The sequence below is a fragment of the Pholis gunnellus genome (assembly GCF_910591455.1).
Source record: "Pholis gunnellus genome assembly, chromosome: 1".
NCBI lineage: Eukaryota > Metazoa > Chordata > Actinopteri > Perciformes > Pholidae > Pholis > Pholis gunnellus.
In genome coordinates, this window is record NC_136528.1 from 3,972,133 (window position 1) to 3,989,924 (window position 17,792).

General features: G+C 44.4%; 1 protein-coding gene across 1 annotated transcript in view; it reads right to left on the minus strand.

The window, feature by feature from the left end:
- Nucleotides 1–1,106: 1,106 nt before the first annotated feature.
- chsy1 (chondroitin sulfate synthase 1) overlaps nt 1,107–17,792 on the minus strand; it is a 42,141-nt gene continuing 25,455 nt past the window's right edge. The window contains exon 4 of the mRNA XM_079161763.1: nt 1,107–4,748. Coding sequence (XP_079017889.1) covers nt 3,156–4,748 — 1,593 coding nt within the window. The 3' untranslated portion in view covers nt 1,107–3,155. The remainder of the gene's footprint in view (nt 4,749–17,792) is intronic.

Here is a 17,792-nt window from a genome sequence, read left to right on the forward strand (position 1 = left end):
GAGTGAAAATTGTGGAGGCAGAGGCAAAAGACAAATATTTTTTTCACAAGAATCTGAAGCTGCTCTTCACTCTAGCGGTGACATCACGCACTCTAAGCGGCGCAATACACACCCATTATAAAGGCAGAAAAGGACTGAAAAAATCATAAAAGTTAAAATGGGACAAAAAGTATAAAAGATATAAAAAAGATTTTCTCAGTATTTTAAAGTTGAAATGGTGTCTGTAGCTGAAAGTATGAGGAAGAAGAAGGATTTCAAAGCTGAAGAATTATTTGAAATATTTGAAAATATTCGCCATAGAAACCCATTCAAAAAAAAGTTGCAAAAAGCTTAATAATTCAAAAAGTTTAAAGATTAGAAATATGAAAAGTCATAGCACCCCTCTGCTGAAAGAGCTGAACATTTTAGTAGTTAAACAGTTTCTGTAGCTTAAAAAATGAAGGAGCAGAAGCGTTTCAAAAAAAGGGGGACGGAAGAAATAGTGGAATAAAGAAACAGGATAACAATAGAACAGGATAACAATAGAACATTGTTGGAATGCTTGACAGCATTCCAACAATTACTCAAGATATAAGGTGACTAACGATGGCTACCGTATTTTCAGTTTCAACAAGCAGAGCCTGGCGACCGCTTTAAAGGTTCATGTGTGGTTAGAGCATGTGTGACATAAAACGGGTAGATGCTGTCTGCTGCAGAGACTTATCCAGCATCTCCTCTGGAGGCCCTGTTGTCTCTGCGGGAGCTTCCTCACAGTGACCAGAGATCACTGAACCACTAATGGGCCCCAGCTCAGCTGCTTTACATTAGATTTATTGTTGATATGATATCGTTATTTGCACAATCTCAAATCCCGGGTAGTCTTTGCAGTTATGAAATGATTCTTTTTCATGGACTGGATATGAATGCCAGCACAGTCCCTGAGGCTGGATTACTAACCTCAGGAGCCCTGAAGGCCTCTGCTTCACTGTCTCCATGTTGTGCTAATCGGTTTAGTGCTACGTGTTTATAGTAGAAGGTGAGTCCTGTATTTGACCTGTTGTTTCTGTCATCCTGATAACTGTGAATGTAAAAGACAAGAGAAACACAACAAGAGCAGCACCATTACATACTTTTCCCCCATTTTATTTCTTCTTAAATAGAAAACCTTGCCCAGTTGGACAGAGTTGAAAGAACAAAAATTACAAAAGAAATCCAAGAAAAAAAAAAAAAAAAACACTATAATGACAACACAGTCATCAGCCATTCATGCTGAAAGAGGAGCATCAACCCGATGGAGTGCTACAACGTACAGTACCTGCCTATGCACAACACAGGCAGGAGCAGGACAGAGAGGCCCCCGTCACTGAGGCAATGTTCTGCCCTCAGACCTGGAACACAACGACCAGACGATGTGGGGCTTCACATCACAGCTCAATGGAATCAGCATGGGAGCCACGCCTCTGTAGGCCGGGACCAGCCACAACACTTTATGTCAACATAAAAGAAAAGTCATTTATAAAAAAAGAGACAGCGACGTCTGACTGGAGCTGGCCGACCAGAGCGCTGCTCCCATTTCAACCCGCTGGAATTAAAAGGCCAGGCTGGTTCCCCCTTCACCATCACAAAGGCCTGGGATAGATCGAGCTTTTGTGTTTACTCTCCATTATACAGTCAGTTTCATGTTTGTGCCTGCAAAACAACACCCACCCACCCACGCAAACACGCACGCACACACACACACACACACACACGCACACACGCACGCACGCACACAGAGGCAACATGATACCTAAAGCAGACTGTGCAAAACTCTTTGGTGATAATGAGTTTAAGAAAAGCAACATGAGGAAAAAAAGTCATCCCACATCTGACTTGGTGATACAATCTTTTCATTATAAACAGCTCAACAGTCAGAGAGAAGAAGTGAAGCCTGCAAAATTCAATAAATAAGACAGCAAAAGATCAGTTGCAGATATAAAATCCAGCAGTTGGGTTCACAGAAATTAAAAATTAAAATAAAAAAATCCAGGAGAAACAATAACAGTGTTGTGTCATATTACCAAAACCCATAAAAGCTAATGGAAGAAAACCACTGTGAATGAAAGAATGTGATGAAATGGCCCGTAGCAATCATAGGCCGTGGTTACACTTGTCTTATCAATGTGACTTTAGTCATCGGATGCACCAGGTCAACTCCGCTGTGTGCACATGTCCACGCTTCAGTGTGACCTGCCTGATCTGATCGGATACATTTTGTGGTCAAAAGGAGGCGGCTCTAAAACGATGAATAAAACAATTTCATTTCCTGCACATTTTTCAAAATAAAAGTCCCCTGCTATGTCTGCCTGCTTACTCTTCCTCCCTACAGTATTAGGAGACTTCAGGACACGCGTTTTCATCAGCAGTAAGTTAACAGGACTCAGACAGCAGGTCTCAGCTGGGCTCCAGCCCGGTTCTCCTCCTCTCTTCCTTATCTCTCCTCGGGAGATGATGTGGAGACCTATGTTTGATGAACTGTCTGGAGTGTGTCCGCACACACACTGACATCTGAACTCAATGCGAGCCAGGCCTTCCTCAGCACGTGGTCTGGCTGACGGGCTTCCAATGAGAGCAGGATCCGATCTCAGAGTGTACGGACTTGACACGTTAATGCGTCCGGGTGTGATGGGATGACACAAGTCACATTGAACAGACGAGCGGAACCACGGCCACCGAGATAGCTGTGATCTGAGTTTTGTCATTGATAAAATGTTGTTGACAATCAGTCTTTTGTAAACATTCACAATCAAGAGTTGAGTTCTATTTGGAGCACTGATGGTCTGAGAGTACGTGGACACCAAGACCAAAGGAATATTCAAGGACCATGACGGCGGGCTCCATTAGGCAGATACCAGAGGGGCCTCGGGCCCTTGCTGTAATCAGGCTCACTAAATATTTCTTTGATCATTAATCAATTATGTAATTCTGTACTAGAATCCAGACTGTCCATATGACTTGTTCATCGTGGCGTTTCTTTTATATTTTCCTTAAAAAAAAGACATATTTTCAAAATATATCCATGTGAAGTCTTTAGTTTCAGTAAAAAATAAATTAGGTAGTGAAAACACCACGCAGTGAGAAGTGAGCACAGACCGGGTTCACCTTTCAGTTTATGACAGTCCGCAGCCCGGCTTTTCTCACGCTGTCCTAACTGAGCCGTTATTGCTGGCCAGTCCCCTGAAGCCGTGGTCGTTCTTCTCCAGCCAGAGCTCGGCCAGCTGCTGGGTGGAGCCGTGCGACGAGGCCTTGGAGCCCAGACACATCTTATATTGCTTTGCCTCCAGGTTTGGGTCACATATGACGGGGTGGTGAACGTGCACTATCCCTGTGTCTGTGCTTCTGAACAACTTAATCCCTGACTGGACAAATTTATTAAAAAGGTCCACGTCCTCCAATCCCCACCCCTGTATGGAGGTATCAAAGCCTCCAGCTTGAACCAAGTCCCCCTTGTAGACACAGACGATCCCAAAGCCGTAGTTCCTCCACAGACCAGTCTTGGAGGTAAAGACGTAGTGGTTGTTGCTAGGGACCTTCCCAGCGTACACCACCTTGGGGTCGTACTGGCTGAAGATGATGGGGAAGTAGGTTTGCTCTCCCAGAGCTGTATTGGTCCGACATCGCTTGAGGAAGTCACTGGTGAAGAGCAGGTCCACGTCACAGTAGAAGAGCAGTGAATCATTGGAGAAGTGCAAGGAACCCACTTCCAAAGCCAGAGCTCTGGAGAAGGAGCCGGTGACGGGCTTTATCTCCATCTCGGCCCGAGGATACTTCATGTGATACTCCCTCATCAGCTCCACCTGCTTGACCCGCTCTGTGTTGTTGTCTGTGCTAAAGAGCAGGATCAGTAGCTTGACGTTCTGGTTTGGGATCAGACAAACTCGTTCATAGTTAGACATGAAACGCACAAAGATGTCATAGCGCCCGGACAGAGGTACCAAGATGTTGACTTTCTTCTCTTTTGGTTCCCTCTGGTCCTGGCCAGAGGTGGCCAGCTTGAAGGGCACCAGCATCTTGAGGGAATTGGACAGAAATGAGAGGGAGTCTGAATCCTTGTTGATATGGCTGGCCAGAGCTCTGGCATCCATCTCCCCCTCCTCTCTGAACTGGATCTGGCTGAAGGTCTGCTGCAGGTAGGCGTGCCTCCTCACAGGAACTGTCATGGTCTTTCCTTTGTGCTTCTTGTACAACAGCAGCAGATCGAGCACATACTCTGCCCCGTATAAGGGATTGACTCTCCGGTAGCCATACTGGATTTCTTTGAAGTCAATGACCCGCCCTCGTGTCTTGGCATTGGCATTGATCATCTCCATCACTTGCATGATGATGTCCTCCAGGGCTTGCCTTTGGGAGGAATCCATCCCGCGGCGGGGCGGCTGACTGTCAGAAGATGAGAACAGGTACTTCCCTGTCAGGAACTCCCACTCCAGGACCTCCTCTCTCTGCCGTGGGTGGAAGCGCATGAATGAAGGTGGCATGCCAAGCTGGAGGTCCTCTCGGCTGGGCTCATTCGCTCCGTAGCGTCCCATCTGAACGATCTCCCGGTGGAGCTGAATGGTTCTGTGGCGCAGGTCTGCGATCTTCCGGCTGAGCATGTAGCTGTGTAGGCGATACTGGTAAGCAGGGTTCTTGTTGGGGTGGAGGGTGATGGCTCGATGGATCTTGCTGTTGTGGAGGTCTCGTATGTAGCCCTTCTTATTTGGTTCATAGTTCTCATAGAAGAGCTGCTGCATCTGTGGAGACAAGAGATGGATTGTGTTAGTGCCACTGAGGCCATGTTCATTTGGATGTTACACATGCTCATTGAAATGGAAATGCCATGTCTGCCCCGAACCACGCAGCTTACTAATGACAGATGAAGGTACAGGTATGACCAGCAATTTCTGTTCCCAGCTGCACTCAGACCCATGATGTTGCGAGAACATGATAAGCACCTTGCAGTAAGTACCAGTCAGTTGAGCCACAGGGCTTCATTAAACGTTCCATGAAAGTGTTTCTACAGGATATTCGGCAGCCCACCCAAAAAGTGCGTTCAGAGCAGTTGCTTAAGCGTAGAGAATGGAACAAACATGAGGTTGTATTTTACTCAATCATCAATGCAACAAGATCTGCCAGTAAGGAAGACCGTATGAGCAATTTATCAAATGCCAGTTGAACAACTGGAACATAAACTTCACCTCCCCGTCTACTCAGTGGCCAACAGTGGCGTTTTTTGGTGGATAAAAATGATGTGGCAATAACTACTTTACACAGATACAAAACCAGAACATTTCCAACACAGTTTAACACAGATGATCATCCTTTCAGAAAGATGTTTGGGATCCTGAAAGCCTGTTCTTGACCAGGTAACATTCCCCGTAGAACCACTCCACCTGAAATGGAATTATTTTGATCAGGTTTGGTTTATAACAATTTCCCGCAGCTGGTGGGCACCGAGGTGTTTGATCATTAGAGCAACTAGAGACGACCAAAGTTCTTCAAAAGAAATATGACGACAGCAGCAGGTAATCAATTTGTACCATCTACTTTCATTACCAAACGCTTTGGGCATTGATTGTTGCTCAAACTCGGGGAACTTGACATTGTGAGTGTGAGGAGCCAAGATTTCATGCCAAGCACAATTAAAAACACTATTTCACAACTTTTCTATCAGTTACAGTCCTTAACTGAAGCATTAATCCAGATTTATATTCATTTCTAAATGACTTCGTACCTCTAAAGCCACACTTCTGCTGCCAGCAGGTAGCCCAAATGACCCGTTTCCTCTACATATGGAGCATCTTGTGCTAATAGTGAATTGCTATGTAAGAGCAAAAAACGTACCAAAAAAAGCCTAATTAGCCATGTTTCTGAAAATAAGTTGAATTCTTGTGGACTTGACTGAGACCAACCAGTGCCTCATTACTACCAGCAGGACCGGTCGGCAGTTGGTCTTCACATCAGCAGCAGAGGGAGGAGGATAACATAGAGCTGTTAGCCAGTTTACTGTCGAAGGTTTGAACACTCTATTGACAATGCAGTCCAAGGGCTTTAGGAAATCCAACAGTATGTAACCTGATTCAAAGGGTTTTGTAGCTTTTATGTTTGTCATGTAGGAGATAAAGTCAAAAAAGAATAGTCTTTATTCTCGGGATGGTAAAGCCTCTCTAAACATTGGTGTTGTTTTAGAAAAATTGATTATTGTATCATTAATATGATAAACTTTCCTCTACACATTTTTCCCTTTGCAAGATAATCATCGGTTACCGTATTGATATTGGCTCCAACTAAGATTATCGGATGTCACGATTGGCCTGAAGGAGTGTGTTGTTCAGCAACAACTGCACAGTCCACTGCTGGCAACAAGTAAGTGAGTGTTTACCTGCTGGAGTTTTACAAAACTACTGTTCCTCAAATCGCAGGAGGCTAAAAGTGTAAACTTGCTTTGGAGCTGTGGGCAGGATCTCAACCGTGGTCAAGAAGGCAGGGTTTGTGTGTGTTGCCTCCCAATGAAGGGAGCATCAGAACGGCTGCAGCCTCTAGAAAGTCTAATTTGAGAGGACGGCTCTGGAATGCAGCCACAAGCCTGATCCCCAGGGAAAGGCCTTACAGGGAATAAGACAGGACAGGCCTGAGAGCGATGGAAAATGATACCTGAAGCTGCGTACGATCACAGGAACTGCCTGAGCAACTCTTTGCTTTTCCATGCCTTTAGCTCGCATTCCTCAGCCAATCAAAACACACTGTAACCTTGTCATTAATGGAAGTCTTGAGCCAAGCCGCGCCTTTAGAGGTGAAGGGTCAGCCTTTATCTCAAACCGGGTCATTGCATGTGCAACAACGAACATAAATTAATTTGTGCCATTCTTTCAAACCCCCAAAACTGCCTGTACCTTTATCTGACAGTTAATGTGAGTGACGGCTCCTCTGCCTCGTCTCACAACTTTTTTAATAAACTCAGGGTGGTGTATCAGCATCATTTAGGCTATGATATCTGGAGGTTAGCAAGTATTCTGATCAACCATACTTATTCATAATTAATCATAATTGTTGACTTGGCTCTATAAATGCTTTAAAATTGAGAATTTGACTGCTGAACTTTATGAACAAAATTCCTGGGAGTTGAGGACTGGGTGCCATGCCAATTGTCTGAAGGCCCATTATTCTGATACCCCAACAGTCTGAAAAAGAACCTATTGGACAAAATCCCATTAGTCCGATTGCTTATTACCACAAAATACTTTTACTTTGCAACGTTAGTATATCCAGCAGCAAAAATGAGTCTGCAGAGTTTGTTAGTTTATTCAAAGTTTATTAATACTGAAGGTGTTGCTTGTCCAAACTGCACCAAATTCAACAGAGCACTCCATGAGGTCCTCAGCAATACACCGGCCAAGTGTGAAGCCGATGGGAGGAACGGTTCTCGAGATAGGCCACACAGACAGACGGAGATTCTTTCTCTTTATAGTCAGATAAGCTTCCAGTTACTGCCCCAGACCTTTGTCTGCATTTGTTATATTGGGACAAACGGAGTAGTTTCCCTCCCAGCAGTTTGCTTTTAGCTAGTTCAGTTGTTGGCTCAGACTGTATCCAGCAGGGTAACACCACTGGTCATCAGCTGACAGCCAATTGGTCAGGATGTTTAAGGCTCTCTCCTGTGGCTTCACCATCATTAGGACCCGGCCTAATTACCTGACCTCTACTTTTGTGGTCACCGTTGCAACTTATGACTCCTTAGTGCAATTCTTTCACAGTCATTAACCTCACAACAGCACTGCCCCGACTCGAAAGGCTCTCTAACAAAGGCAGAGGGAAGTCAGAAGGGATAGCTGGGAGCTGAAGCCTTGTGTGCTTCATTTCAAACATCAGTTAAATAGATGAGCTGATGGCTGCTCTAAGATCTTTACCCCAATACTGAACTCATTTTAAATAAGCACTGTAACACATTATAGTAGACCCATCCATGGAATGGCTTGTGCTTTTTTTAACTCAGAAAACTCAATATTTGAACTGTAAGGACCTGTTCAAACTCAAAATTCAGTCTATAAGAGCAACGGTGAAGGTTTTCAGGATACTCACCACCATATAAAATGCCAGGTCACACCACATTCTCAAGGCACACATGTGTGTGTGTACTGAAAGGTAAGGCTCTCTGACCACCAACAAACAAATGGAGATTGTGCGTGGCGGGTGAGCGTATCATGCTATTTGGGTTGTGTTCAAATTAGAAGTTAGGAAGCTGTACGTGTCAGTTCTGAATTTGTTTTGTCCCTGACTGTTTGACAGTGACAGCCCTATCAGACACTGCAGACCTACGTCTGCTTTCAGTTTCATCGTACGTCTCCACTACTATAAGCCAAACAAGTCAACCGAAACACAATAATCAAAGCAGAGCAAGAGAAACAGTAATATCATAGCAACAACACCGTAGTATTAAGTCATCTGAAGGGAAAGGAGATGCTAAACCAATAGACACAACTGAAGTCCATGAGAAGGATCTGTGCTGTGATTACAGAGGTTCAGACCCTAAATACACACTCTGCTACACGCTAGGCAGGTCTTAAGACTCACTCAGGACATCCTCCTGGAAGAAAAGTCTTCATGAACCAACTACAGCGTTCACTAATTAACATACTAAAACACAGGACAGGTGATCTGTGATTGCTATTGTTTCCTCAATTTATGTATTTCAGAGTTGTGTTTTAATGCTCTTCTTAATGCTCCTCAAAATACAGCGTCTCCTGGAGTTGAATCAGGTTAATGTTCTGATAACCAGGTAAAACCAGACCAGACTGCAATTATAACAGATCAATTTATGAATGGCTCTGATTATAACACTGTTCCTGGAAAGCCGGGTAAGTCTATCTTCTCTGTTCCAATCATTGTAAAGCAAAAGCAGCATGTGTATACATTCAGTATATCTTCAGTAGCTAGCATAGCATAGAAGAGCCAATGCTAGTTAACGATGTGCTAACGTACTCTGCTAATGTTAGCTTCACAGGTTTCCATACAAGGTGCCACCTGCTCATTCGGATCGAAACTAATCATTCACACTCACGCACACCAATGGCACAGCCCTCAGGAGAAATTTGGGGTTTAGTAACTTGCCGCTGAACACATGGACATGTGACCTGGAGGAGCCTTCTGATTAGTGGACGACCCGCTTTACTTCCTTCCAACCTCTCCGGCTAACGAGCATCACTTTTGTTGCTCTGGACCAGTTTTTTGTCTAGTAGGAGAAAACAACCCCTGATGATGTAATAGTGATGTAATCAGGGTTATCTCAGTCTTGGCTTGGAGACTACAAATTTATAGCACCAAGTTATTCAGAGTTTGAGGCCTTATGATAAAGGGCCAAAAGTCAGGATATCTATGAATCTGTCCCACAACTTTGTGAAAGCACAACTCTAAATTGGTGGAGTACTTCTTCATCATTTATGATTAAAAACTTACTGAATCCATGTGTGCAAAATGAAAAACAGAAACAAGTTGTGGTGTTAAATGATGCCCCCAGTCACACAGCAAAGGAAAGCCATCAGCACAACAGACTGTGTACGTGTGCATGTTTGGTACAAGGAGAGAACATGCAAGCAGGGGAAGTGAGGCCTGAGGCTGCGCTGCCTGTGTTTAATCTGCAGGACAATAGGCAGCGGCTGCCTCTGAGCGGGCCATGCAAATCTAATTGAAGACGGCATTATGCTGCTCTAATTGGCTCTTTTGTAAGCGAGGGTGGTCTGTCCAAACTCATTTCTCAACTCAGGAAAAGTTTCTCACACCTAAGACAGCTCCACAATAGGTCTGTATTGATGTGTGTGATGGGAGGTGGTTGTTCCATCAACAGCATCGTGACAACAGACGACTTCATCAATGTTCGCCATCTAAGCAGTGGACTGCTGGTGAGCCTGAGTCAGACCTCAGTCTACTGGACATAATGTGACGAGTGGACATCAGGCAAGAGAGCGTTCACAGAGGACTGGCTGACTCATTCTCACTGCCCCCCCAACTAAACATGGGGTACTTTGATTAACTGTTTGTACATGTTGATAAGCAGAACTTCGGTATTTCTGAAAAAAATGAATACAAACTTCCTGTATCCGTTTCAAATTAAAAGCCCAGTAGCGTTTGAGTGGACAGAGTCCCTGCTTTTCCTAACAAGGCTTTCATTGTGAAACATGTTGAGGGAAATTCAGTTTTCATACGGTACTTCAAATGTAACTACTGGCTCTTGTACTTTACTACAAAATACAGCTTGTCTGGGAAATGAACATGCATGAAATAGGACAAAAACTCTTTAGATGATTAATCCAGAACAACAAGGTGTTGAAAATATATCAAATTAAAGCAACAGAAATAAACATGATGCCCCAAGAATTCATCTCAATAATAGTTTTTATTATTTATCCTTCATTTAAGCAGGGACCTTATGATTTATGCTAACCTTATTTAAGATGCGTTTGTGTTCTTCATCATCTGTGATACAATGAAAATATTGGTAAAGTTATTCCTGTATGTTTAAGTGTCATTTTAAGCATATTTGATGATTATGGGGATAATATTGTGAATTGTGTGTTTGTTTATCTTGATGGACAGAGAGGGGAAATGGATGGAACATTGGGATGGACGAGGAAAGGAGACCCCAGGGACAGATGAGGAGAAAGAAGAGAGGAGGCAAGCAGAGGAAAGAGAGACATAGGAGACAAGCAGAGGAAAGAGAGACATAGGAGACAAGCAGAGGAAAGAGAGACATAGGAGACAAGCAGAGGAAAGAGAGACATAGGAGACAAGCAGAGGAAAGAGAGACATAGGAGACAAGCAGAGGAAAGAGAGACATAGGAGACAAGCAGAGGAAAGAGAGACATAGGAGACAAGCAGAGGAAAGAGAGACATAGGAGACAAGCAGAGGAAAGAGAGTCATAGGAGACAAGCAGAGGAAAGAGAGACATAGGAGATAAGCTTCCAAAAAGCATCCAAACACAGGAAGTCTGGATGGACCCAGATTGGCCTGAAATACCAAGGTTCAGTTCTTGGTTGTACTGTACTTGATTTGTTGTCAGCACCACATTCCTTTAAAAGGTCATGGAATGACTGTATTTAATACAAATGTCCTCTACAGTCAAGCACATACAAGAATTACAAACAAAACTGAGTTAAAGATGAGTGAGAAAATGTGAAGCATGTGAAACGTTATACTGTGCAACTTTATTCTGAAGCAGCACTTCAGATTTCCACAGCGATATGAAGCAAACAGCCCTAACTGGTCTGAAACAGTGTTGCTGCTGCAGCACAAACCAATTACAGACTTTATTTACACTGAAGCTGTTATTTCATGTCTGTTTGTGTTTCAACTATAAAATGTATTTATGTTTCTATCTGAAACCTTTCCAGTAACAGTCTGTGACGCCAACAATAGACTGTGTGTGTCTGGGAATGCCTCAGCCCGGTTATTTTAATGATAAACAAACAAGGAGAGTGAAAAATATAACGGCCATTAAAACATATAGCGCCTCTGGAGAGGAGAGCAGACGGGACTGATTCTGAGTCAGCAGGTGAAGGTTGTGTGGGCCGGGATTCATTGGATGAGGCACCAAACAAAGACAAGGTGCAGCTTGAACGGGGCCAGGTCAGGATATTAGAAAGACAGCAGGCAGGATATGAGCACAGAACAACAGGCTCAGTGTTCCCAAACAGAGAGGAGATCACACTCACTCCATGCTGGGCTCATACTCATCAAATTCAACTGGCCAGGACACAAATGCTTCTTTCTACTAGTAGTGGAGTAAAAGCATTTAATCAACCGTTTTCCTCCGTGAGCAGGAGAATGGAGATAAAGAATGCAAAACCTGTTAATTAAAATAACGGAATCCTTTCCCTGCCAACACATGCAATCAAAATGTTTCTAAGCAAATGAATGCTTTCCTTGGATTTGTTAGTCATTAACAGCTGACATATCATTGCTTCAAACCTAGAAGAGGACAATTGAACACAGTACAAACCAATATCCTTTTCATTCATTTAGCACATCAACACAGAGAACGCTGGCTGACAGATGCGATCTTTGCTAAAAACAGACATTCCAGGTCCAAATTGATTTTCCTGTTTCCTTGGTTGGAAATTGAGCAAATAGAAAAAACAAACATGCTGACTTTTCCAAACCTCTTTGCAGGACGCAGCAGCAGCAGCAGCAGCGTGCGAGTAAGCCGGCTGTGTTCTGATGGGGAAATGCCTTCAGGGATGTGACACAAGCACCGACATGTTGCTGATCACACCGCTGAACGCAGCCCTGTCGCTCTACGCTGTCTGAACTGCATCCATCCACCCATCCTTTCTCTAGAAGACCTTTTCTGTTACCTACTGAGCCAGTCTGAGCAGCAGCTGATCCGACAGCAGTGTGAAATCAGAATGTTCAGTAGCTCGAGCTCGAAAAGGAAAACATTGGATGACAGTATATCAGCTCTTTGGCAGTTGGATGTACTATTGATTTCCTCTACTCCACAGGTAGGTCATAGCTGGACTCGATGATGCAACACATTGGCAGGAATCCCAGTTCACAGAGCAGCTGGTTGAAATGTGACCGAGTAACACTAACCCTTCCTCAGCTACTAGCTGTTTCCATGACAGCATTACCTCTGAGTCCGTATCCATCAAACCCAAAGAGTTTAAAGTGAAGGATCATCATGTTGATCTGCTTCTACATTTATTACACTGCAGTGTGTACATGATGTGTCACACATGAAGACATTAAGGCTGGGTTGCACCGACAAGGATTCATTTTTAAACCTGATTAAATCCGGTTTTAACTGAACTTAATCATGTTGCACCAAACTTAAAAACCGGTTTAGATTAAATGATCTAAATGTCAGTTTCATTTTGACTCTAAACCTAGATTCAATTCAATTGTGTTGCACCAAAGCTTTAAAGTCCAATTTAAGCTGTGATCCAGTATCAACGTTAAACTTTAAAACAACAGCCTTTTTTAGATGGTTTAATTGAAATAAGTTGCGAACAGGAAGATTAGTGCTGTGGTCTGATATTTATCTTCTATTATTTGGCCGCACTGCTCCATTAGTTCAGCCAACAAAGTTGTTCTCAAAGGAGGAGAAATTAGAGCTTCTCTGCTGAGTCATCATGACATCCAAACATTAGAAGAACTAACCGGCATTTTAGCAAACAATGTAACATTTTGTTCAGGAATGCAGAGCAGCCAAAACTTCTAATCTACTTATAGGCCCCGACAGCACAAACGTGTATTTATTTTAATTTGGGTAAACAAGCATCTTTGGTTTTAACTTGACTTTATTAAACTTGATTGTATACATGGGAGTGTGATGAAACCTCCGGCCAGACGATGTGTTGCACATCACAATAAAGAGTCGATGACCTTGATAAGAGCCATTATCTGAATATGAGCCGTTATTACTCCAGCATGCTAAGAGCACAGCTGAAGGAGGAGTGTCTTTGGGTCCACGGAGGACTGGACCGGACTGGGTGACCGGGAGCAGAAAAGGCCCTTTGTTCCCTCTATCCAGATGTCTGCTTTAGCTCAGGCTCCGGGGAGAGATGGGAGATATGCACTGTTAGACTCAATTACAGAACAGACTTGAGACAACGTGGAAAAAAAAATGAAGATTTCTCACAGTTCTCACAAACACAAAGACAACTAGAATTTGAACTAGTTCTGTCACTTTTCATGTGAACCGAGTGAAACAGTACGAACGTCTTCCAGGAGAGCCTGTCGGAAAATGTGTGCCATTACCCCCGTAATCTACCGGTTCTGTTCTTCTTAACCCTGTCCTGAGGAGGGCATACAGCCAAGCATGTGGCAGAATACCTCGATGGTGTCTCTTATCAAACGCACCCCAAAACACTGGATACAGGCTTTTCTTCATGTCAGCATGAACCCAAAAGACCTGCCGCAGCCATCCTATTTGCTGATGACCCATTCTTCAAAGTGAGACATACTGACTTTGTTTTATGTGACAACTCTCTCCGAGTGTCACCAGCACCAAAAGCACAGTATGCACAGTTAGGGCTGTCGCAATAACTGCAATGTTGCGATGCACAAGCCAACCGCAGGGGATGGCAACCAACCGTCACAACTGATATGTTCATATTCGATTATTTTATGAATTCTTTGCAATAGAATGCCATTGCAAAGAATTGCTACACACAGCAGCAGTGTGACGAGGCGCCGAGCGTCTCTTCTGAGCCGACAGCTGCACGTCTGGTGTTTTTCATGGTTTATTATACTGCGCCTAATTGCCCTTCTGTGATCCACATTCAACAATAACCAAGTATTTCATTTGTTTTAAAACTGCCATCATTTAAAAAGCAACAATATACACAGAAATAGCCTAACAATAAAGCTTATTTATATAGAACTAAAATCTGCAAAAAGGCAAGTATACTGCTGTTGAGCCAATCATTGTCACTGAAGGATAAAGTCATGTTCAGTGCACATTATCAGCTCTACAGAATACAGTCCTATACTGAACACAGCAGCAGATGTGTAAAGCTGCGAGGTGGAAACTATTCACAGCGTCCCTCTGTAGGACCAAGAGGGCTGCTCCACCACAATGACCCGACAAAAGGCAAAAGCAGAACTACACGCTTCACTTCCGTCTAGATGAGGCTGCACTGGAACAGATACAATCAGCCAGCTAACCGAGGACTCACCAGCACTAACACAGGACTGCTGCTGGGGCATTGTGGTGTACATGTGAGCTTGGAAATATTACAAAGCTGCAGTTCATTATCGTGCTACTGGGCAACAACAGACGATATGATATAACATCCTATGAAGAAAGCCAAAAACACAGAGAGACTACACCATGGTCAGAGATCTGAAGAGGGCTCGTAGTCATCATCCTGCCATACCAGAGACTGCTGTCACTAAACCAAGAGGCAAACACACTTTCATCTGGTATCTAAGAAAACGTCCCCAAAATATCCACTCAATGACAAACACAGAGAGGATAGTCCCCGACTGGCTCTCTGTTCTACTCTCACAAAGTGGTGTGGTGTACATGAGAGACGGGCGTCTTTAGCTCAGAGACGGTCCACTGTGGCGTCATGTTGGCAGCTCTATGTGTCCTGGACTGCACCCTGGCACCACAATGGAGGGATACGGACTAGTCCTTTGTCTGAAACTCACAGTCCACTACCAGGAGAGGCCGGGATCATCCGCTTCCGACACACCTCCAAGTTGTCCTCCAGCTCCTTTATGAAGCTTTTAGAGAGGATCATCTCTGATTTCATGTGTGCATCAAATAGAGCCACTGAATAATGAAACTAACAGGGGTTTTCACTTGCCAGGCCGTTGTTTTATTCACTAAAGTTTATCACTAAAGACCGATGCCAATTGTCAAAATTGGATTCTCAAAGTGGGGTCTGTGGACCTCTGCCGGGGGTCCGTGACAGGTTTTCCGAGTCATTCATTATAGACCTCCGCTCTAACGCCACCCAACTGAACTCCTGTTTCCAGGATACACTCGCTGGGCATCAGATCATAAACTTTGTCTTTACCTTCTTGCGAGATGTGAGATGTGTGATATGGATCACCTCCGGTCACCTCAGGCCCACAGCAGCTACTCATCACTCTGAGAAAGGCAACAGCTGCTTCATTACTATCTGTCTGCCTGCAGACGGCGGAGCATGGGCGGATCACAGCATGAACTGCTTCTACCATCAAGGCAAAGGCCTAAATTAAAACCTTCCATAAAAGCGAAGGGAAAAACTACCCAATACTGGTCAATTTCTTCTATTTTTTTTTATTGTTGGAGGTAATTATAGCTGTGCGGTGGGCAGCAGCATACTTGTGGAGTCCTGGTGGTCCATGGAGCTAGCATTTAGCGAGTGCCGCCCAAGTAAGCTGGAGGAACAACAGGAACTGGGACGTGGGTGTAGGAAAGCTCAGAGCAAGTGTTTCTACACACACTCCTCGACTGAAAGTGAATATGTTCATGCAAACCTTTAATCTGCTCCTCAGTCCCTGCCCTAAACAATCCCTCCATTCCAACAGCAAATCTCCATTTCAAGTCCAGCTTCTCCCTCTGCTTCATGAGAGCTCTTATCACAGTGTGAGTCGACGAGGTGAGGAGGTGCATGAAACAGCAGGCAGCGTCCTTAATAGCTCTGTAGCTGTTAGTTCTGGACCTCTGACACTGTCTGGGTTGGGTCTCATTTTTTAATCCTGATCTTATTAAAAAGGAAGGTCACAAGTGCTGTACAGACGGAGGCGATAGAAAGAGATGGACACATTCAGGACACATAACTGAAGCCAGCGGGGTGGTCAACACGATGAGTCCAGTGGATCCTCTCACTTTTCCAGGTTTGTCATGGCCTTATAAACCCTACACCTTTTAATAGAACAGATTAATACGACATCATAAAGTCTGCTCTCTGTAGCAAACAAAGACATTTGAATAACCATGTTCTGGTTATTTGGTGTATATGCTACACGGAGGGTTGCCTATATGCTCTATTAAGGCAGGGCGACTGTAGACAGAACATGGATGACATCTATAGTGTTCTACTACCAGGAACTGATAAAAGGGGCGTGTTAAACCGTCTCTCTCAAATTAGAAATATATTTTCCTAAAATATCTCACTGGTTTCTGAGCTACTGGCTGCAAAACCCACTGTAAACAATGCACACCCAAAACCTGTTGAGGGTGGACCAATAGAAGACAGACAGCAGTGGCTAATAGATGGCACATAAGGGAGCTACAGTGTGGGGATCTTTATTTATGTTTCTAGTGTGAAACCCACTGTCCACTATGCACCACTAGTGGCAACAAATGAATGGCAGATGAATTATAACAGTGAATGTTGCAAAAGCTGCATGAATCCAACTTTTAACCAAGACCTCCTTCTGTGAACACAGGTTTCCACTCTGTCATCCGTCTCACTGCTCCTAATGATGTTCCATCAGCGCTGTGGATGATGCACTAACACATCCATTCACAGCTGAGGTTAGGCTGACGGTGAGTGACATGCATTTATGCCCTGAAGTCCAACACCACGCCGTGCCTCTCCTGAGTCCGACCTGTGGATGTCTGCGGAGCAGAGGTACTGCTGGGTAATGAAGAGGAGGAGCAGGCGCTCCAGTTCCAGGAGTGTTTGGGGAATTCAGCTGGAGTCCCTCCCCGCAACCCTGTGGCCTGCCCAGGGGGGACGGCGGGAGTGGAGCCCTAATTACAACCCTGTACCTGTTTCATCCCACCGACAGCATGGCCGTCCGACCCCCAGGTACACGGAGCAACAGCTGTACGCTGATGGTTATGGCTCATGGTCCAGATGTCACCACTGACACATGCAGCAGGCCTGGAAACAAGCCATGTGACGACCACTGGCTGCTGACATTAAAGGGAAAGAGATTGTTTTTCCCCAAAACTGACTTCAATCCAGAGTTTACCAACAATTTCATTTCCCCACAAACTGAAGTGAGAAACTCAGCCTGACCCAACTAAAGCTGATCAAGCCCGATACACGTTTGTTGATGGAGAAATGTTAAGCTCTCTCTGTAATAACTGGCACCCGATCTCAAACACGTGCAATCAGGACCCGGGTGTGTTCAACTGAGCGGGCCTGTTGTGGCCGTCACGGAATGATCCTCCGGCCAGAAGCAGAGGCGTCCTGACCGTGAGGGGAGACACAGAGGAGGCCTGGACGAACACCGATACATTAGAGCCCAGGTGAAGGGCAGCAGGTCACCTCTCTCTCTGCACACCACACACACTCACTAACGCCACTAGCACGGTTTGGATTCATAGGACAGAGGTGCACTTGGACCAAAATAA